Source organism: Dipodomys merriami, unplaced genomic scaffold (assembly GCF_024711535.1).
Source record: "Dipodomys merriami isolate MVZ:Mamm:240054 unplaced genomic scaffold, mDipMer1.0.p SCAF_3, whole genome shotgun sequence".
NCBI lineage: Eukaryota > Metazoa > Chordata > Mammalia > Rodentia > Heteromyidae > Dipodomys > Dipodomys merriami.
Window position 1 is genome coordinate 79116341 of NW_027204492.1, and position 22520 is coordinate 79138860.

The following is a 22520-nucleotide window of genomic DNA, read 5'->3' on the forward strand; positions in this document are numbered from 1 at the left end:
ATTATCATTTCATGTCAGTGTTTTGTATCATACTGCTTTGAACAACCAGTTAGTAATATGTTCCAAATATACCAATACCCACAATTTTTGAAACTAAACAATATGGTACACTATCTGGCTATCAATCTGGCTAGAGGGTATTTCAAAGTGCTCTACTTTACATATATTTAAGAGATATTTGGATAATTTTTTTTATAAAGACCCATTGTATTTGGATGTTTTTGAGACTGTGAAATAGTTTGTAAAGCTGTTTCAGAATGTGACTTTCCAGAATCATTTCCCTAGCCCTGCCTGTGGAGTTGAAGACAAGCGTGTTTTTCAATGCTCAAATACTGCAAAAACATAACGAACAAAACATACATAAACTGTGCTCAACAGGGGCGGAGCAGATTGGGAATAAGGACCCATTATCCCCTGGCTTAACTAGCACACGCGCTGCCTGACCACACATCTGGGCGGAAGTTGTCCTCTGTGAGTGGGAATGTTTCCGGGTGGGACGCTGAGGAACCGACACTCGGTCACCTGGGATCGAAGCCACAGCATAGTGGAGCTTGGGCAGGCGTGGCCATGAGGTTCCGGGCTGAGATTGTGGACCAGGATTCTCTGGATCACTTTTTGGGTGAACTGGGAAGGCTGTGGGAGCCAGGGAGGCCGGAAGGAGGCAGAAGCTGGAGTGGGGAGGACCTGAGGGAGGGCAAGAGCAGCATTTGGCGTGGGTGAGGCCTGGTAGGGCACTGGGGGGCCTCAAGGCCATGGCCTATGGGAAGTTTCTGGAACTTAATTCCTAGAGAAGAGCTGAAGGATGCAGTGAGTGGGTGGGGGGCAGGTTTAGGGCTGGGCGAGGCCTGGACCTGCATTGCGGAGATGAAGCATATACCTGTGGAAGTTTCTGGAAGTCTATTTCTGGGGAAGATGTGAAGAAGGCCAAGGGCGGGCGGGAGCAACTCTGGGGCTGGGTGAGACCTGGTTCTGTATTGCGGAGATGAAGGCCACTGCCTGTGGAAACTTCTGGAACTCGACTTCTGGGGAGGATGTGAAGGAGGCCAAGGGTGGGCAGGAGCAACTCTGGAGGTGGGGTGGTGAGACCTGGCCCTGCATTGCAGAGATGAAGGCCACTGCCTGTCGACGTTTCTGAGACTTGGTTGCCATCACGTGATCTCTTTCTCACTATATCAGTGGACATGTTTATCTCTCCTAGTCATCTGTTTGCAGTTAGTGTGGCAAACCTATCTTTCAGTGCTGTGCCGTACATCTAGCAATCCATAATGGGCATGAATTGTATAGTGTCAAAGTAATGGTTATTCCCCACACCTGATTTTCTATGAGTGAGTGATAGCAGGAGCTCCAAGCCTCAAAAGTTTGTCTAGAAAATGGAATTACAGGCAAGAGGGTTGGGTAAGACCTGCTCCTGCTCCCATTACATGATTTATACTCTCACCACACCAGCAGACATCTTTACTTCTCTTAGACATCCCTTTGCAGTCAGCGACAAACCTATCTTTCAGTGCTGTGCAATGACTTTATCCAGCAATCTGTAATGGTCATGAATTGTATAGTTTCAATGTAATGGTTATTCTGTGCACCTAATTTTCTTTTTAGTGAGTGATAGCAGCAGCTGGGAGCCTCCAAAGTTTGCTTCGACAATAGAATTATGGCAACATGAAGAAAGTAGTTAACATAATCCTAAATTGCATCTTGCTGCACTTTTAGTTTTGCCCAGATATCAATACCTGGACAATAGGGATGGGGTGAGAAAATAATTTCTTCTTTTATTCATTGTTATAGGAGTCATTAACATGTTAGCGGACCTCACCAAAATCTGCATCCTCCACATCTGCCCGGATAAACTCAGTTTCATTCTTTTTGGAAACCCAGAAAGTGGAACAGTGAGCTTGTGGTGTGAGAGCAGAAAGGTGAGTAGGAACCCCAAACACTCTACACACTGCCTCTCTTTTTATATGTATATAATTTTAATTGTAAAAATACTGTAAAGAGGAGTTACAGTTACTTGAGTAAGGTAATGAGTACATTTCTTATCAAGCATTGTTACCCCTCCTGTGTTTTTCCCCTACTATCCCTTCCCTCTCCACCTAACCGACTCCTCCCTCCACCACCAGACATTGTAAAGTTCGTTTTCAACATAGTGTCTTGTACATCTCATTGTTAGAATGGGTCAACCTGTATCCGAATTTCAGTATTTTTAAATTCCCTTCCTCTTCCCAAATTAGAAAAAAAATGTATATAGAAGTTGCAGGGGGGCTGGGAAGGTGGCTCAGTGGTAGAGCACTTGCCTTGCATGCATGAGGCCATGCGCTCGATTCTTCAGCACCACATAAACAAAAAGAAAAAAGCCAGAAGTGGCGCTGTGGCTCATGTGGTAGAGCTCTAGCCTTGAGCTGAAGAGCTGAGGGACAGCGCCCAGGCCCAGAATTCAGGCTCCACGACTGGACCAAAAAAAAAAAAAAGAAGTTGCAGGGCACCAGAATCAAATACATTGAAAACAGGGGTTATACCATGGGGGAAGAACATACAAAAGAAACAAAAAAAACCCATGATATATTATAAATACATTTAAAAATAGGAAGTAAGAGATAACAAATTGTGTCCCTGTCTTGGGGTTCATTTTGCTTAATATCATTATATATGGTCATATGTACATAGCTTTTAACCTTTTCTGCTTGTCCTAGACATATACTGGTTATTGCAAATAAGGGAAACCAAGGGACCTATGTTTATTTGGGCCTGGTTTACTTCACTTGTATAATTTTTCCAAGTCTTTCCATTTCCTAACAAATGGGGCAATGTCATTCTTTCCGATGGAAGCATATATATATATATATATATATATATATATATATATATATATATATATATCACATTTTCCTTATCCATTCATCTACTGAGGAGCATCTGGGTTGGTTACATACCTTAGCTATGGTAAATAATGCTGCAGCAAACATAGTTGTGCTGGTAAGTTTACTATAGACTTGTTCTTCGTGATTTGGGTAAATGCCCAAAAGTGGGATTGCTGGGTCACAGGGGAGCTCTATGTGGAGTCTTCTGAGGAACCTCCATTCTCCTTTCCAAAGTAGTTGAACAAGTTTACACTCACACCAACAATGCAGTAGGGTTCTCTTTTGGCCACATCCCCTCCAGCATCTGTTGTTATTAGAGTCCTTAATTATAGCCATTCTAACTGGGATGAGGTGGAATCTCAATGTTGTTTTGATTTGCATTTCTTTTATGACTAGAGAAGTTGAGCATTTCTTCATGTGTCTATTGTCCATTCTTATTTCCTCTTCAGAGAAGTTTCTCTTTAAGTCTTTAGCCCACTTATGTATTAGACGGTTGTTTCTTTGAAGATTTGTTGTTGAGGAATTTAATTCTTTCAATTCTAAGTATATTTCAGATATAAGACCCTTGTCTGTTGTATGGCTAGTGAAGATCTTCTCCCAGTCCGTGGGCTTTCTACTGATCTTATTAGCTATGTCCTTTGCCTTGCAGAAGCTCTGCAGTTCCATGCAATCCCATTTGTCCAACCTCTCTTTGATTTGTTGTATTTCTGTGTCTTTATTAAGAAAAATTTGGCCTGTGCCAAGGAGCCCTAGAGTTTCTGCTGTTCCTTCCTATAATGTTTTCCGGGTGTCTGCTTTGACCAATTTGGAGTTGATTCTGGTGCAGGGTGATATATAAGGATTTAGCTTTAGTTTTATATAAGTGTTTAACCAACTTCCATTCTATTTTTTTAGCTCACTTATTAAAATTTAAGTGGCTATAGGTCTGTAGGTTCATTTCTGGGTCTTTATTTCTATTCCATTGGTCCTCAGGTCTGTTCTTGTGCCATTACCAAGCTGTTTTGATTACTATTTTTTGTAGTAGAGTTTGAAATTTGGTATTGATATTCCTCCAGCACTGTTCTTTCTGCTAAGGATTGTTCTTGCTATTTGGGGTCTTTTATTGTTCTATATGAGTTTTTGCGTTGCTTCTTCTATTTCATTGATGAATAAGGGTGGAATGTTGTTAAGTATCACATTGAATTTATAGAGAGCCTTTGGCGCTATTGCCATTTTCATGATGTTAATCCTCTCAATCCAGGAGCAAGGAAGGTTTTTCCACTTCTTTAGTTCTGCTTTAATTTCCTTTTTCTAATTTTTAAAGTTTTCATCGTACACGTCCTTCTCTTCTTTAGTTAACTCCTAGATATTTTAGTTTTTGTGAGGCTATTACAAAAGAAGTTGCTTTCCTGATTTCAGCCACATTCTTCTTGTTATTAGCATACAGAAAAACTGGTGATTTTTGAGGGTTAATTTTGTATCCCACTAATTTGCCAAAGTTTCAATTCCACTCATGTAACTTGGGAGTAGAGTCCATGGGTTTCTTTAAAGAAAGATCATGCCATCTGCAAAGAGGGAGAGTTTTACATCATCTTTCCCTATTTGTATTCCCTTTATGTTCCCATCTTGTCTTGTTGCTCTAGCTAGGCATTCTAATACTAAATTGAAGAGAAGTAGAAAGTGGACATCCTTGTCTCATTCCTGAGTTTAGAAGAAATGGCTTTAGCTTTTCGCCATTAAGTATAATGCTGGCTGTAGGTTTGTCTTACAAAGCCTTTATTATATTGAAGAATGTTCCACGGATTCCTAATCTCTCCAGAGCTTTCATCATAAAGGGATGTTGGATCTTTACAAATGCTTTTTCTGTATCTATTGAGATAATCATGTGGTTCTTATCCCTGCTCTTGTTGATGTGATAAATTATATTAATTGATTTGCATATATTGAACCAGTTTTGCATCCCTAAAATGAATCCTGTTTGACCGTGGTGTATGATTGTTTTGATGAGTTGTTGAAGTCAATTGGCCAAAATTTTGTTGAGAACTTTTGCATCCATGTTCATCAAAGAAATGGGTCTATAGTTCTCTTTCTTTGATGAGTTTCTGCCTGGTATTGGGATGAGGATTACAATAGATTCATAGAAATAGTTTGTTAGTGAACTTTCACTTTCAGTTTCATTGAAGAGTTGGAGAAGTATTGGTGTGAATTCTGCTTTGAAGGCCTTGTAGAATTCAGCTGTAAATCCATCTGTTCCTGGGCTTTTCTTGGGTGGGAGGTCTCTTATTGCTGTTTCTGTTTTGATGCTTGATATGGGTCTGTTAAGTTGGTTTAAATCATCTTGATTTAGTTTGTGCATGTCAATATTTGCTAGAAAGTCGTGCATTTCTTCCAGATTCTCAAACTTATTAGCATAAAGGTTTGAGAAGTATTCCCTTATAATGTTCTGAATCTCGGTTGTTTCTGTGGTGTTGCCATTCTCATCTCTGAGTTTGTTTCTTTGGGTGTGTTCTCTTCTTTTTCTGGTAAGATTTGCTAAGGGTCTGTCAATTTTGTTAATTTTTTGAAGGTCCAGCTCTTTGTTTTGTTGATTCTTTCTATGTTTTTCGGACTCTTAATTCATTTGATTCTGATTTAATTTTAATTATTTCTTTCCATCTACTGGATTGGGGTTTAGCTTGCTGCTCTTTTTCATGGAGCTTCAGGTGCCTCGTTAAATTGTTTGTTTCAGATGTCTCCAATTTGTTGATGTAGGAACTCAGAGCTGTAAACTTGCCTCTGAGTACTGCCTTTGCTGTGTCCCAGAGAAGCTGGTGATTTGTGTGTTCATTTTTGTTGAATATCATGAACATTTGAATTTCCTTTCTAATGTCTTCCATGACCCACTGGCAGTTCAATAGTGTGTTGTTCAGCTTCCATATGTTATAGGATTTTCTGTGGTGGTTTTGGTTTGAGTTCTAATTTTATTCCCTTGTGGTTTATTTATTTATTTTTATTTATTTATTCCCTTGAGAGAATGCAGGGCATAATTTCAATATTTCTGAATTTAGACAAATTTGCTTTGTGATCTAAAATGTGGTCTATCTTGGAGAATGTTCTGTGTGTTGCTGAGAAGAACATGTATTCTGATGCTGCTGGGTGAAATATTCGGTAGATGTCTGTACAGTCTAGTTGATCTATCAAATTGTTTAGATCCAAGGCTTCTCTGTTGAGTTTTTGCTGGGTTGATGTATCCAGTGGGGATAGTGGTGTGATAAAATCCCCAACAATTAATGTCTTTGGATCTATGTGAGATATTAGGGAAATAAGTGTTTCTTTGATTAATTTTGGTGCTCCATTATTTGGTGAATAGATATTTAGAATTTTAATGTCCTCCTGAAGGACTGATCCTTAATTAGTATGTAGTGAGATTCTTTATCTCTTCTCGCTAATTTTTATTTGAAGTCTGTTTTATCTGATATTAGGATTGCAATTCCTGCCTGTTTGTGGGGGCCGTTTGCTTGGTAGACTTCATTCCCGCCTTTCAGTTTCAGAATATGTTTGTTTCTCTCTCTCTCTCTCTCTCTCTCTCTCTCTCTCTCTCTCTCTCTCTCTCTCTCTCTCTCTCTCTCTCTCTCTCTCTCTCTCTCTCTCTCTCTCTTCTCTCTTTTATTGTGAAAATACCATACAGAGGAGTTACAATTACATGTGCAAGATAATGAGTACATTTCTTATCACGCATTGTTGCCTCCTCCTTTGTTTCCTCTTCCTATCCCTTCCCATCTACCCCACCCGTCCCCCTCTATACACCCCCCCCCAACTAAAGTTGTAAAGTTCATTTTTCGACATAATGCCTTGTACATCTCATTGTTGCAGTGGGTCCACATGTATCCCTATTTAAACGATTTTTTTTCCCTTCCCCTCCACAAGTTATACCAACATTAAATACAGTGAAAGCAGGGGTTCAATCGTGGGGGCGGGACATACAAAGCAACAAAGAAATCATCTTATAAATATGTTAGAAACAATCACATGAAAGAAAAAACATTTGAATACTTATCTTGGGGTTAATTTCACCTAACATCAACTTATCTGTTTGTTTTGTGGGCAAGTTGTGTCACTTGAAGGCAGCAGATAGAAGGATCTTGCTTCTTGATCCAACTAGAGAATCTGTCTCTTAATTGGAGAGTTAAGCCCATTAATATTGAGAGTTAGGATTGAGAGGTTTTTGGTAGTTCCTGCCATGTTATCCACTTTCTTGGGGGCTTTGCCAATTGGGTTCTTCTTTTGATTCTAGGATTCTCTGCTTTAGTGCTGTTTCTTCACCTTTATCTTGCTCAGGTTGGTTTTCTATGTGTAAGACATCTTTAAGTATCTTTTGTAGGACTGGTTTGGTAGAGATATATTGTTTCAATTTTTCTTTCCCGTGGAAGGTTTTTATTTGTCCTTCTGTTATGAAGGACATTTTAGCTGGCTACAGTATTCTTGGTTGATAGTTGTTTGTGTTTAAGACCTGGCATATATAATTCTAGGCTCTTCTTGTTTCATTGTCTCTGCTGAGAAATATGAAGTTATTCTGATTAGTTTTCCTTTATAGGTGATGTATCTTTTCTTCCTGACAATTTTAAGGATCCTTTCCTTGGTCTCATTTGATCCTGTGTGGATTAGAATGTGATGGTGTAATGTCCTGTTCTAGTCTGGTCTATTTGAAGTTCTAAAGGCTTCTTGTATCTGAATGGGCATCTCTTTTTGCAATTTTATGAAGTTCTCTACTAGGATCCTGTTAAAAAAATTTCCTAGACCTTTAACTGTTTTCTCTAGGCCCTTCTCTATACCCATTAGCCTTAAATTAGGCTTTCTGATGTTGATTTCTATCTGTTGAATGGATCTATCATATTTCTCAGCTTTGTCTTGAATACTTGTCTGTTCTTTCTCTATAATGTCTAGGCTGTCTTCAATCTTAGAGATTCGATCTTCTGCATGATATAACCTACTGTTAAGACTTGCTACTGTTTTTTTATTTCCTTTCCTTCTATTTGTCAGATTTGATGGCCTCAAGTTCTTTGTTTGAGCTTTGTTTTAGATCTTGTATGGACTTCTTTTTCTACTTAATTTGGTTTTCAGTGTTCATTCTCCAATCCCTTAGTTGATTGGTTATAGTTTCAATGGACTCCTTTTCCTTCTGTTGGACTTAATTCAGCATAGCCTTTGTGGCCTCCCTGGATTCCTCCAGCTTTCTGTTTGTGGATTCCATGAATGTCTCTATTAATCTTTGTCTATTCTCATCCTGCTCAAACAATTCCTGTATTAATCTTTGATTAGAGTCCTCATGCTCAGGAAATTCCTGTATTAATCTTTGCTTAATCTCAACACACTCACACATTTTCCTATAATGCTCACACAAGATGTTTGCAGGCTTTCAGTCTTTTCATTCAGCATGTTTACTAATAGCATTTGTAGAGCATTTTGGGAACTCTCCTCTGGATTATACATTAACTGCTCTGTTGCCTGATTATCATGAGTGGGCATTAAGATAATTGGACTTGCCATTTTTCTTGTGTTTCTCCGGCTTGTTCTGCCCATTAAGGTATGAAAGTAAAACCAGTTCTGGGCTAGAACACTATTTTAAGGCAAGCATTAACCAGAACCCTAGAGTTACAAAGATTGTTTGACACAGTTTAAATGAGTACAGATACAATCTAGTTCAACAACAAACAACTATGGATCAATGGGCTAAGAAAGTCAAAGGAGTCAGCAGATCAGAAATTAATAGGTTTAAGGAGAATTGTGAGGAGAAAATAAGATTAGAAAAATGTGGGAAGGGAAAAAGAGAGAGGGAATTTAACCTAGACCCAAATTCAGAGAGGGAAAGGATAGAAGGAAAGGAAGAGAGATATAAAGAGGAAAAATGAAAAATTAAAAAATAAAAAAGAATAAATGAAACACTTAAAATTAGATAAGTATAAAGAAATAATACTCCAATTAAAGGAGTTAAGGCAGAGAGTTTGTGAATTGAGCAGTCTATATCTGAATTAAGTGTGTGCACAATGAAGGATAAGGTCTAATAATTGAAGACAAATATATTTCTGGGGATGAACAGAACAGAAATTAAGTAAAGCAAAACAACAACAACAACAACAACAAAGACCAAAAAGGAAAATGCAAAAGAGAATTAAAAAAAAACTAAAATAAAAATGATGAAAAAAATAGAAAACAATTTTAAATTTTTTAAAAAAAATATGTAGAGAAAAGAGTTCTTAGATTTTGGGGGGAAGGGGAGAATCTTGTGTCTCCCCTGTGTCCATAACCAGTCTCTTGGTAGAGTCTCTGGTTTGCTTGTGTTGTTTAGTTATCCTCTGGCTTTATTTGTTTCTTAAATTAGTTTGTTTGAGCAGGCAGTAAGTAGCTCTGCCTTACCAGGGACTTTATGACCCTCTTCTCAGGCTAGTTCTGTCGAGGGTAGGTCTGCTTTGAGTATCACAAAAGAGGGAGATGGATGTTTCCTCTAGCTTGGAGTTGCTGTGATGGGGCTAGGTTGTGGGTAGGGTTGAGGCCTGTCAGCAATCAGTAGCTTTTCCCTGAACGTCTACCTCCTTAGACACTCACATAGCCCATCCTGGAGCCATTCTTGGGCTTTATGTTTACTGAGTTTCAATTGTTTTTCTTTTACTCCTCCTGATGCTAGGTCTGCTGCCTATGCTGCAGTTGGGAGGGGCAGCCTCTGACTCTGTTTATCCAGTGAAGAATGTCACTCTTCTGTGGGTGGAGATGCCTCTGCCTTGGAAGGGCAAATTTCCCCTGGCTGAGCCTGGCACGTCAGGTTCAGATTTTTGTGGCATGTTAAATGGCTCCTATTGTCTTCTTCCAAGGCTCGAGTTAAGTGCTAATTTCTCTGGCCCTGGTCTTTGTCAGTATCAAAGATGGAGTTCTTCTCTGTGGTCAGGGGAGTGGCTACCTTCCTACCACTGCTTCCTGTGAAGGAGTGAATATATCTTGTGGATACTCACGCCTTTCCCTTGGGTTCCAGGCTGTCCATGTCTGTGACTGTCTGTGGTCAGCAGGATGAAGATTTTGTTCTTGTCAGTTCTTGCTGGTGATGAGTAGAATCTGCTTGCACATAGCCTCTGGTGCCTTTGTCCATGGCTCTCTCTGTTGATATGGTAGTCACAACAACAGCCTCTGTCACTGCCACAGACACCAGCAAGTGCTCAGATCTGTCTCCTTAACCAGACTGCCTGAATTTTTCCTCTCTGGACAAACTCTGTATACTATGATGGCATACTTGGTGTGACTCTTGAGCCCTGGACTTTTCACTGGAACACTAAAACAGGTTTCTATTCGAGAGCTTGTTTAGCCCCCAGCTTCCCCTTTGCCATCTTCCTTCAGACTCCTACACACTGCCTCTTGAGACTTTACAGATGCTTCTTTTCTTCATATAGGAGAACTTTTTCAGCACATTTGAAATGGAGGGCCTCTCTGTAGAAAATCATGAGATAAGTTTACAACTAAGTTTGGAAAAAGTATCTTCAGCCTGGAAAAGTGCACACCGTGCAGAAGCCATGAAAGTCAAGTTGTCTAATAAACACTCTGGGAGCCTCAAGGTCTGTGTAAAACTGGTGAGTAGAGGAACGTTTTCTGAAATTTCCTAAAATGGTCTTTGTCTGGAAGAAATATAAGTAGTTTTAAGCCTGGGATTTATACTGATAGATATGTTTAAAATTAAATATATGGTACATGCAATTTATTATAGTTGGTTCTTGCTCCATGTTATTTTAAAATCATACAATCATACAATATTCATATTGCATGTTGCCTTTACACACCATAAACATCACATTTCTTTTAGTAGTAGAAAAAAATTTCTGTTTGCAGTTCTGAAGTTTCTTTCTCCATCCTCATCTGCCTTTATCTATCCAGTTAAAGTAACACATTTGCCTTCTGTATGCCCCTGGTTTGTCCTTTCTAGTACACAAACCTGGTTTGTGGGGTCATCAGCATAGTATATTTGCTTTTTCCATCTCACAGATATATACACACCATTCTCCTCTCTGCTCAAAAAACTGTTCTCTCATTCCATCTTCTCATGACTAACTGGATCTGTAGTTTCTGTGTCCACTTGTCACAGTGTTCTCCCTTGCTCTCACAGTGTACCTGCCATTTTCTCATTCAGCCGGGTTCCTACTGTGATTTCCTCAAGATTCTAGTAGGTGATGCACATAGTTTTGTCTCATTGCTAATTCTTTTGTCCCACTGGAACATTCTGGATCATTTTCCCTTATTTACCACACTTGCCTGCTCCTTAGGTCCCAAACTAAAACAAGAAGAATTTCTATATAGGTTGAGTGGATTCTGAGTGAACAAATTGAGAACATTCCACTTAGATTTGGTATTTAAAACTTTTTACTCTTAGGTGTTTGGTTTGATTTGTTACACTATTTAGTATATGAAATATTTTAATTCTTTTTTGGCAGCGATTTTTTTCTGGCAAGAGCCGCATAGTAGCAGAATACTTCCCCATACAGTTTATCCGTACAAACTTTTGGAATGAAATGCAAGAGCTCACAGTTCCATATTCAAATGTAAGTGAAGCCTACAGTCCTGTTTTTCAATACCATTGATAGGAAGATATGAATTGTCTACTTGTAGTCTTGAAGAATATTTTATTGAAAAGCTGGGTAATTTCTGAAAAGAAAGTGGTATTCATCTTTAAAAACTACTCTAGGAAAAGAAATCTGGATACTCGTCTTTTGTTATTTATTTTAATCATCGTTAAACATTGATATATAATCTGGCCACATACAAAATGGAATACCTTTCTCAGTAAGCTGGTGTTTATTAGGACTTTTGGGCTTAGGCACCAATTTAGGATTCATAGGACTTGATGCTAGGATGTGTATAGAAAACCACTATGATGACCAAGTTTGGGTTAAATGTTTACTTAGAGAAATCCAGGTTACTGGACATAAAGATGATGCTAAAGGGTCCATTGACTCTTGTTCACAATTCACTTAAGAAGAAATTAAAAGTATACAGTGAATAAAACACTTATGTGGCCGGGCGCTGGTGGCTCACGCCTGTAATCCTAGCTACTCAGGAGGCTGAGATCTGAGGATCGCGGTTCAAAGCCAGCCCGGGCAGGAGAGACCGTGAGACTCCTATCTCCAATAAACCACCAGAAAACCGGAAGTGGCGCTGTAGCTCAAGTGGTAGAGCGCTCGCCTTGAGCTGAAGAGCTGAGGGACAGCGCCCAGGCCCAGAGTTCAAGCCCCACGGCCAACAAAAAAAAAAAAAAAAAAAAAAAAACAACACTTATGTGATTTTCAGTAGAAGACGTTTATACTAACTTATAAATAGTCATCATTTTTTCTTGTGCTGATACTGGGGCTCTATTTGCTTAAGGCTGGCAAACTGCCACTTGTTCTACAGGAGAGAAGTATTGGATTTTCCTGGGATGCCTTATACCTGCGATCTTCAGATTTCAACCTCATATCATACATGTATATATGTATATGTATATATTTATATTTATATATATATGATTAGCAGCATTGAAAGCTAGCATCTTATGAAAGTTTTACTAACATATTCCCCAAGTTAGTTGCAGTAACTGCTTGCTGCATTTTCTTATTGAGTGTGAAAAATGGCCCTGAGTCCTGTATGTTAACCTACCTGAGAGGAAGGCTTTCTGCAGATTATTAGGATTTATTTCCTCTGTCCCTGTGTATAGCTCTCTTAGCTGAAATTCTGTAGGTCTTCCTGAATGAAAAGAATGTCTTTGGGGATATGGTTGCCTAGGTAACCAAGGGCAAGCACTTGATTTTGTTTTTGTGTGCTTATCCTGGGGCTTGAACTGAGAGCTTGGGTGCTGTAGCAATTGCTTAAGTATAATTGAACATTTGTAAGTTAGTGAAATGACACAGTTACTTTTTATATGTTAAAAAATTTTATCTGATGCTTGTGGCTCAGGCCTAATATCCTACCCAGGAGGCTGATACCTGAGGATGGCCTTTCAAAGCTATCTGGGGCAGGAAAGTGTATGAGGATTTTTATCACCAGTTAACCACAAAAAGGCTAAACGTAGATGTGTAGCTCAAGTAGAAGAGTGTTAACCTTCAACAAAAAAGTTCAGGAACTGTACCCAGGAGCAAAACTAAAACAACAGCATGAACAAAACCCCAACCAACAAACTAAACAACCCAACAAAACCTTTATTATGAAAGTAGTAAACTAGAACTTCAGAATTCTTGGCCATTCATTGTCACTTCTAGAGTATATTGATATTTTTAATACTAGTGATTTCCCTTATTGCTATTATAGGTTAGCATTTATTTGCCAGCCTTGGAGATTATGAAGAAATTTGTGAAAAAATTGAAACCAGTCGGGGATCACCTTGTAAGTTACCACTTTATTTTTTTCGGTTGTGGGGCTTGAACTCTGGGCTTGGGCACTGTCCCTATGCTCTTCAGATCAAGGCGAGCTCGCTACCACCAGAGCCATATGCCACTTCCGGTTTTCTGGTGGTTACTTGGAGATAAGAGTCTCACGGACTTTCCTGCCCATGATGGCTTTGAACTGTGATCCTCAGATCTCAGCCTCCTTAGAAGCTAGGTTTGTTTACAGGCGTGAGCCACTGGCACCTGGCTACCACTTATTTAGGAACGAACATTAACTGAGGTCTAGCTTGCATGGGTTGTTTGTCCTGAGAGACAGCTTTCCTGTGAGTAAAGATACCATGCTCCATGGTAATGTTCACCTTCTCCCTGAATCCATCTTTATGGGGTCCTGGACTGGTGTTCAGACCAAGCTGATTTACAGTGGCTGGAAGAAACCTGTTTCAACCCTTATTCACTGGAAAAATCTTTTCTATTTGTACTTAATCCTTCTTTTTTGTACTACTAATAAATTCAGGATATGTTAAACAGTACTAATGTTTTTCCCTTATATTTTGGACAGAATATTACATTTTTTTCCTTTTTATTTTCTTTTTCTTTTTTTGCCACGTGTGTTTGGTGCTGGTGATTGTACCCTGTCTCTTGTACATGCTAAGACAATGATCCAGAGCCATAGTCCTAGCCTGAGAATATTACATATTTTATGTGTACTTATATTTTTCCTGAATTAATTATATGAATGGCCATGCATGTCCCTCCTACCATTTCAGTGAGCTATAGCTCCTTTTTTCATATTTTTTTTTGCCAGGCCTAGGGCTTGAACTCAGGGAATGGGCACTGTCCCTGAGCTTCTATTGCTCAAGGCCACAGCACCACTTCCAGCAACTTTTTATTTATGTGGTACTGAGGAATCGAACCCAGGGCTTCATACATGCTAGGCAAGCATTCTACTACTAAGCCACATTCCCAGCCCTCCATTACTATTGTTTTCAGAGTAAACTTTTTGTGTGATTCAGTCACAACTCTTTACTTACTGTTTTTCAGAACTTTTAGGAGGTAATTTCATTTTACATGGGGACTAACACCATGTTTTTATACTATGTAATCCCCAAATTTTAAGACATATGGACCCTTCTTGAGATTCAGTCTTTTATCTATTCACCTCGTGTACTCTTCCCTCCACTCCCACTCTCTGTCCTGTTCAGTGCCAACAACAGTACCTGGTGGATTACATGAACCCTTATCTCTCTGCTTATTCCCACAGAGCAGTCATCTGTCCCATAGCCTCAATGTAAAGAGCCTTCTACTTCCTAGCCTCTCATTTCCTACTGAGCTTCTTCACTGTGGACATGCTCTCTATCTTTGTTGTATATGGAATAATTCAGAGTTCTCATCTCTTAGGACTTATCTCCCCTATCTTGTTGAAATTAGAAGCTCTTGGTACCCTCTATGGTCTTCAGACTTTTTTGTCAGAGGGTGCCACCTTCTTATCTGGACTTGTGGAAGGTTATGCTCAATGATTTTCTGGGTTTTTTTTGCCTTCTACATTCTAATACTATTTTATAACACTTAATTGTAGATTATTGAAGCAAACCAAAATGGAGAATTGAACCTGAAAATAGAAAGTGAATCATTAAATGTCACCATTTATTTTAAGAATCTTGAAAATCCTCCATTAGGTAAGCTTTCTTGTGGTGTATGTTTTGCTTATGATGAATTAACTTTAAGGAAACAAATACATTGAGTATATTTAATGTAGAAAAATGAAATTTTGAAACATGGAAGGAACTGAGCTTTGACTACCTGTCTGTATGGCATAATAATACAGGTACCCCCTAGGCCAAGGACCTGAGACACTAGGTTATTGATGGATCTTAACAGGAATTCTTCGTCTCTTCTAGAATTCAGCTTGTGCTAAATGACCTTCCAGTCCTTCTGTTTCTATAGTTCTTATTCTGTTCTGGACAATTTCAGTTTCTCACAATGGATTCAGGATGGACATATTTCTTTCAATTTTTAAATTTTTTAAATTTTTAAATTTTTATTTTTTTAAGATTTTTTAATTGTGAAAATACCATACAAAGGGGTTACAATTACATGAGCAAGGTAATGAGTACATTTCTTATCAAGCATTGTTGCCTCTTCCTTTGTTTCCCCTTCCCATCCCATCCCTTCTTCCCCTGCCAACCCCGCCCTGTGCCAAAGTTGTAAAGTTCGTTTTTTGACATAATGTCTTGTACATCTCATTGTTACAATGGGTCCACATGTATCCCTATTTAAGCAATTTGTTTTTTCCCTCCCCCTTCACAAATTATACCGACATCAAATACAGTGAAAACAGGGGTGATACCGTGAGGGAGGGACATACAAAGCAACAAAGAAATCATCTTATAAATGTGTTAGAAACAATAGCAAAAAAAATTAAGTACTGATCTTGGGGTTCATTTCGCCTAACATCAACTTATCTGATGGTTTTTGTTTGTCTCAGACATATACTAGGTATTGAAAATAAGGGAAACCATGGGCCTATATTTCTTTGGGCCTGGCTTACTTCACTTTATATAATTTTTTTAGTCACTTTAATATCTCCAAAGTTACACTCCCACCAACAATGCAGTAAGGTTCCCTTCTGTCCACATCCCATCCAGCATCTGTTGTTATTAGAGTTTTTGATTTTAGCCATTCTAACTGGGGTGAGGTGGTATCTCAATGTTGTTTTGATTTGCATTTCTTTTATGGCTAGGGAGGTTGAACATTTCTTCATGTGTCTATTGGCCATCCTTCTTTCCTCTTCAGAGAAGTTTCTCTTTAAGTCTTTAGCCAACTTATTTATCAGGCAGTAGTTTCTTTGAGGATTTGTTGTTGGGGGATTTAATTTTTTTTTACAGTGAAAGCAGGGGTTATACTGTGGGGGAGGGATATACAAAGAAACAAAGCAATAATCTTATAAATGCATTAGAAACAATCGCATGAAAGAAAAAAAAAACATCTGAATACATATCTTAGGGATCATTTCCCTAACATCAACTTATCTGACCTTTTCTGCTTGACTCAGACATATACTAGATATTGCAAATAAGGGAAACGATGGGACCTGTTTCTTTGGGTTTAGCTTACTTCACTTAATATAATTTTTCCAAGTCTTTCCATTTCTTAACAAATGGGGCAATGTCATTCTTTCTGATGGATGGATTGAATTCCATTGTGTATATATACCACATTTTCTTGATCCATTCATCTACTGAGGGGCATCTGGGTTGGTTCTATATCTTAGCTATAGTAAATAATGCTGCAATAAACATAGTTGTGCTGGTAGCTTTAGTGTGGTCTTATTTGTAAACATTTGGGTAAATGCCCAAAAGTGGGATTGCTGGGTCATTGGGGAGCTCTATGTGGAGTCTTTTGAGGAACCTCCATACTACTTTCCAAAGTGGCTGAACAAGTTTACACTCCCACCAACAATGAAGTAAGGCTCCCTTCTGTCTACATCCCCTCCAGCATCTGTTGTTATTAGAGTTCTTGATTTTTGCCATTCTAACTGGGATGAGGTGGTATCTTAATGTTGTTTTGATTTGCATTTCTTTTATGGCTAGGGAGGTTGAGCATTTCTTAATGCATCTATTGGCCATCCTTCTTTCTTCTTCAGAGAAGTTTCTCTTTAGGTCTTTAGCCCGCTTATTTATTGGGCAGTTGTTTCTTTGAGGATTTGCTGTTGGGGGATTTAATTTTTTGAGTTCCAAGTATATTTTAGATATGAGACCCTTGTCCGTTGTATGGCTAGTGAAGATCTTCTCTCAATCCGTGGGCTTTCTATTGATCTTGCTAGCTATGTCCTTTGCCATGCAGAAGCTCTGAAACTTCATGCAATCCCATTTGTCCAACCTTTCTTTGATTTGTTGTGTTTCTGGGTCTCTATTAAGAAAATTTCAGCCTGCGCCAAGGAAACCTAAGGTTTCTCCTATTCCATCCTGTAATGTTTTCAGAGTGTCTGCTTTGACTCTGAGGTCTTTGATCCATTTGGAGTTGATTCTGGTGCAGGGTGATATATAAGGATCTAGCTTTAGTTTTCTACAAGTTGTTAACCAATTTTGCCAGCATCATTTAACCACTTTGGAAAGTAGTATGGAAGTTCCTCAAAAGACTCCACATAGAGTTCCCCTATGACCCAGCAATCCCACTTTTGGGCATTTACCCAAATTTTACAAACAAGACCACACTAAAGCTACCAGCACGACTATGTTTATTGCAGCACTATTTACTATAGCCAAGATATGGAACCAACCCAGATGCCCCTCAGTAGATGAATGGATCAAGAAAATATAGTATATATACTCAATGGAATTCTATGCCTCCATCAGAAAGAATGACATTGCCCCATTTGTTAGGAAATGGAAAGGCTTGGAAAAAATTGTATTAAGTGAAGTAAGCCAGGCCCAAAGAAACATAGGTCCCATGGTTTCCCTTATTTGCAATATCTAGTATATGTCTGAGTCAAGCAGAAAAGGACAGATAAGGTGATGTTAGGGAAATGAACCCTAAGATATGTATTCAAATGTTTTTTCTTTCATGTGATTGTTTCTAACATATTTATAAATTTATTTCTTTGTTTCTTTGTATGTCCCTCCGCCACAGTATAATCCCTGCTTTCACTGTATTTGATGTCGGTATAATTTGTGGAGGGGAAGGGGAAAAACAAGTCGTTTAAATAGGGATACATGTGGACCCATTGCAACAATGAGATGTACAAGTTGTTATGTCGAAAATGAACTTTACAACTTTGGTGGGGGGCGGGGAGAATTGGATGGGGGGAGAGGGGGAGGATGGGAAGGGATGGGAAGGGGAAACAAAGGAGGAGGCTACAATGCTTGATAAGAAATATACTCATTATCTTGCCCATGTAATTGTAACCCCTCTGTGCAGTATTTTCACAATAAAATAATAAATAAAAATTTTAAAAATCTCCAAATTTAGATTAGCTTGTATAAATGAAGAAGTAGAGACACTTGCTCATATTTTTCCTCTCAAAGATTATAAAGAACTCCAGGATATGGAAACAAAAGACTTATTTTTTCTTTTATTTTTTGGTGATTCTGTCTTCTCTGCCATGTATATTCATGTGTATGTCTTCAGGAAGGTGGGAGGAAGAGCACAGAACTCGAGGGAAAGGGTAAAATGTGCATCAGTGGAGCAACTGTACACTGATGAAAGTGAACTGTACATCTTGTGGGTGGAAACTGGAGGGAGGGACTGGGAGAGAATGACGGAACAGATGATACAGTATGAAAGGTAGTATACTCATTACCTGACTCACGTAAATGTAACTCCTCTATACATCACCTCTATAATAACAATACAGTAAATTTAAAAAACCTATGTTTCAGTTCAGTCAGCAGGGAGAGAGAAGCAATCAGAACATTTGAAGTGTATTAATTTCAGATGGGCATAGAGTCACATGCTGAAGCAGGGAAGCTGGCAGAGTCCATAATGGAAAGGCTTGGAAAAATTAGGTTAAATGGAGTAAGTCAGTTTCAGAAAGACAAAAGATCCATATTTCCCTTATAAGTGGAAGCTAGATTTAGCTTACAAACTCATAAGTAAATATGTTGTGTTTTATCCAAGTGTAAACAGATGTACAAACTGAGATATAAGAGTCAAATGAGATCTCAAATAGTGTAAATCCTTAGAAGGTCACAATTGAAGTTCAGCAAAATAAAATACCAGGAAGAGGGTGCTGGAAAGGGATGGGATGGGGTCAAGGGGAAAGGGTAGAGGAACGAAGAGAAGAAGGGGATAATGTGGACAAAAATCCAAGGTATATCCTACAAAATTAAGAAGAGGGAGAGAAGAGGTCAGTAGGGGAGGGATGGGTGAGAATGTTGAAAGGAATGACATTGATCTAGATTTATTCATAAACTAATACGCTAAATGAAAACCCTTTATAATAACAACTTTTTTGTCGGTCGTGGGGTTTGAACTCTAGGCTTAAGCACTGTCCCTCAGCTCCTCAGCTCAAGGCGTGCGCTCTACCACTTAAGCCATAGTGCCACTTCCGGTTTTCTGGTGGTTTATTGGAGATAAGAGTCTCATGGACTTTCCTGCCCAAGCTGTCTTTGAACTGCAATCCTCGGATCTCAGTCTCCTGAGTACCTAGGATTATAGGTGTGAGGCATCAGCACACGGCCTTTGTACAATTATTTAATGATAATTTTAAAAATTAAAAATATGCATCAGTATTGAGAAAACAATTTTGTGATATTTCTGTTTACCTTGATAAATTATATGGGTCAAATTCAGAGTGTGACTTCAAGTGTATTTTCATATGGACACAAATGGGAACATAACCGTTCAAGGGAGTTTTACTGGATAGTGAAGGATCCTTGTGAATCTATTTGATTAAAGCTCTGATATGAATGAAGTCAGTAATTTTGGAGGCATTCAAAGTTACATAGTACTCATAAACTTCTTTGTTTAATGACAACTCATGTACAACTAGTGAAAGATAATAAAAATATTTTTAAAAGCACAAAGTGGGACTTTATTTTATTTCTTTTCCAGAAGTTGAAAGGCCAGTTTCTTTTTTGTCTCTTCTCAAGAGTAGTGAGAAGTCATGAATTAGTCATGTGCACGCTAGCATTTAAAGCAACAAGGATTACCAAATTCATTTTTCTTTGACCTAAAGAAAAATCTGAGTCCCATTTCAACTCCCAGTAATTAATGATTCATTAAAAATTATCATGCCATTTTAATTACCTAGGATATAATAAATGTGTGTTTAGTGAGTGATGACATTTAGAAGCTGCAAATTTTCTGGGGCTGTTGAAAGTACAAGTAAGATCAATCATTGATTTAGGTAAATGTGTGTTGTTAATCTAGTGTTCCTGTTACATCCAAAGAGATGCTTAAAATATTTTGTGTCATTTAGAAAATGACTCTGAAGACAAAGACCCAGAAGAGATGGCTATAGTGCATACAGATATCAAGCAGGTCCTTCACTTAATTACAGGAATTCGAGGGAATCCTACAAGGGCTGTAGTCCGTGAGTTTGTTTATGTTAATTCTTTTATTGCTATATCAGATACATTAGTTGTCATTAAGTTGAATGTTCCATTCAGTCTCATAAATGTGCAAACTAAGCTGTTAAATGTACTCCAGCTTTCTTGAGCTGCCAGGATTTTTAAGTTTTCTGTACTTAGAAGTGGCTAGACATAGTGGTAAGGAATCTTGAGGCACAGGATAAGGGAATGAGAGCCCATAGTTACTCCTGTTTGTGGGGTGAGCTGCCGCCTCTTATTGTGATTGCAGGCTCTTCTGCAGAGATTCTGCATTCTTACTTTCAAGCAGATAGTTTTGCTTAGGTCTGAGCTTCTACTCTTGTTCCTTTTTCCTTTCATTGTCCTCATGACTTGATCTCACTGCTTGAGTTTCTTACTTTGAGTTTGATTGTTAATGGGTGTATCTGGAGTCTATCATAGTCCTTATTCTGAGGGCAAGACCTGCCATGCATCTTCATCTACTGACTACCCTTGAGCTTCCCAAGGCTCTATTGTCTTTTCCCTGAAGGCCACATGACCTGCAGGAAACTGGCCTGGATTTGAATGTGCTACCTATGTGACTGGCTCTGCAGCTGACATCAGCGAGCATAGCTGAGAAGTATGGTCTGAAATGACCCATAAAATGGCACTTGTCAAAGAATGTATCCAGGCTGCTTAAAGTAGTTGGGATGGGTAAGGGTTCGAATATACATGTTGTAATAGCCTGTAATTAGTGATATTTTTTGCAGATATTGTGACCAACAGGATTGCTTATTTTGAATTTCTTCATGAAAATTTCTCGCTGAAGTACATCATCCCAGCCTTGCCCTAGCAGCATGTCAACAAGATTTTAGAGGGCAGCCATCTGTGAGATGGCAGTGCCCTGATGTGTTCTTCATTCTCCACTAACCTCATAGTCCCAAGAGCTCTGCACATGCTTCTTTCTCCATTAAAATGTTTTCACTGAAAATGAATTAAAGAAACAGTTGGATAAAAATTTGTTCCAGGTTACTCAGTTCTTGGTTTTGTTTTGTGGTGTCCTCCTTTTATGGCATTGAGAAAAAAAAGCTAGCCTAGACCTTTACATATCTTACTTTCATTTGTGATGGTTCTAGTGTGAATTGATATCACTTTGCTGGAGTCCAGTTGATTTATTCTATTCAGAAGGCCTTGAAAGTATGAGTACACTTTGACTTAAATCTTCTTGCAGAAAGATTATAATCAGAGATTGTCTCATACTCTGGTATGGAAAAAAATTGAGAGGTTCTAAGTATGAATTGGTAAGTTGATCACTGTGGTTTTATATAATATTTCACACTATATAACATTGTTATATAACAAAAATGTATTGTTATAACAATATGTGAATGAATTAATATAAACTATTTAATTCAATTTGTATGCTGATACAGTGTCATCAAAGAAGATCAGGACAATATACACCAAACAGTTAACTTGGCTATTTTGGAGTTTTTCTATCCATGTACACTTGTGTATTTTTAATCATTTTATCTGTTGCATAGTAAATAATATTTCATGTGACAATAAAATAAAAATTTATCATTTGAATGTTATTTGAGTATTTATTACTAGAACATATGCAGCTTGCAATTTTAGTGTCTTGAATATTAGATATTAAGTTTCATTTTTCCATCTCATGATATTTTTCAATGAATCAATAATTAAACTTATATGTCATGTTGAAAATATTTCACATACAGTACTTGGACTGATAATGCAACAGCAATATGCTGTAGAATGTTTCTCTTACATGACTAGTGTGAATGTTAGTCACCTTCTGTTACTGTGAAAAAAAACTTTTACTTTTGGACATTTGGGGAGGTCACACTTCCAGGTGGAATATTTTGGCAAACTGGGGATATTTTCTGCTATTAAATTTTAAGTTTGATTCCTCTCATTAGCTATTATATCCGCCTTTTATGTATATTCATTATTTTTTTCTTTCTTAAAATTTTTATTTTATTATAAACATGCTGTACAGAGGGGTTACAGTTACAGGAGTAAGGCAATGAGTACAATACTTGTCGATCATTGTTACCCCTTCCCTTGTTGTTGTCCAATTATCCCTTCCCTCCCCTACCTCCCACACTCCTCCCCACTACCCTCATTCCCCCACCCCCAATCTCCCTACTCCTACCCCTGCCCGAAATTATAAAGTTCATTTCCAATATACTCTCCTGTGGGTATCTTTGTTGTAACGAGTCATCCTGTGTTCTTGTTTCAGCATTTTTTTAATTGTGAAAATGCCATACAGAGGGGTTACAATT

The 22520-nt window shown here is 38.3% G+C and overlaps 1 protein-coding gene across 2 annotated transcripts; it reads left to right on the plus strand.

Annotated features, from left to right (window-relative positions):
• The first annotated feature begins 555 nt into the window (after positions 1-555).
• Positions 556-21132, plus strand: LOC138839575 (checkpoint protein HUS1-like). Of its 2 annotated transcripts, XM_070039142.1 has the most exons (8): positions 556-619; positions 1786-1913; positions 10250-10426; positions 11282-11389; positions 13128-13202; positions 14781-14880; positions 20124-20237; positions 20982-21132. In XM_070039142.1, exons 1-8 carry the CDS (start codon positions 568-570, stop codon positions 21062-21064), a joined length of 837 nt encoding a protein of 278 aa, XP_069895243.1. In that variant the 5' UTR covers positions 556-567; the 3' UTR covers positions 21065-21132. The 2 variants fall into 2 exon arrangements, with proteins under 2 accessions (XP_069895243.1, XP_069895244.1); XM_070039143.1 differs by lacking the exon at positions 13128-13202.
• The last annotated feature ends 1388 nt before the right edge of the window (positions 21133-22520 follow it).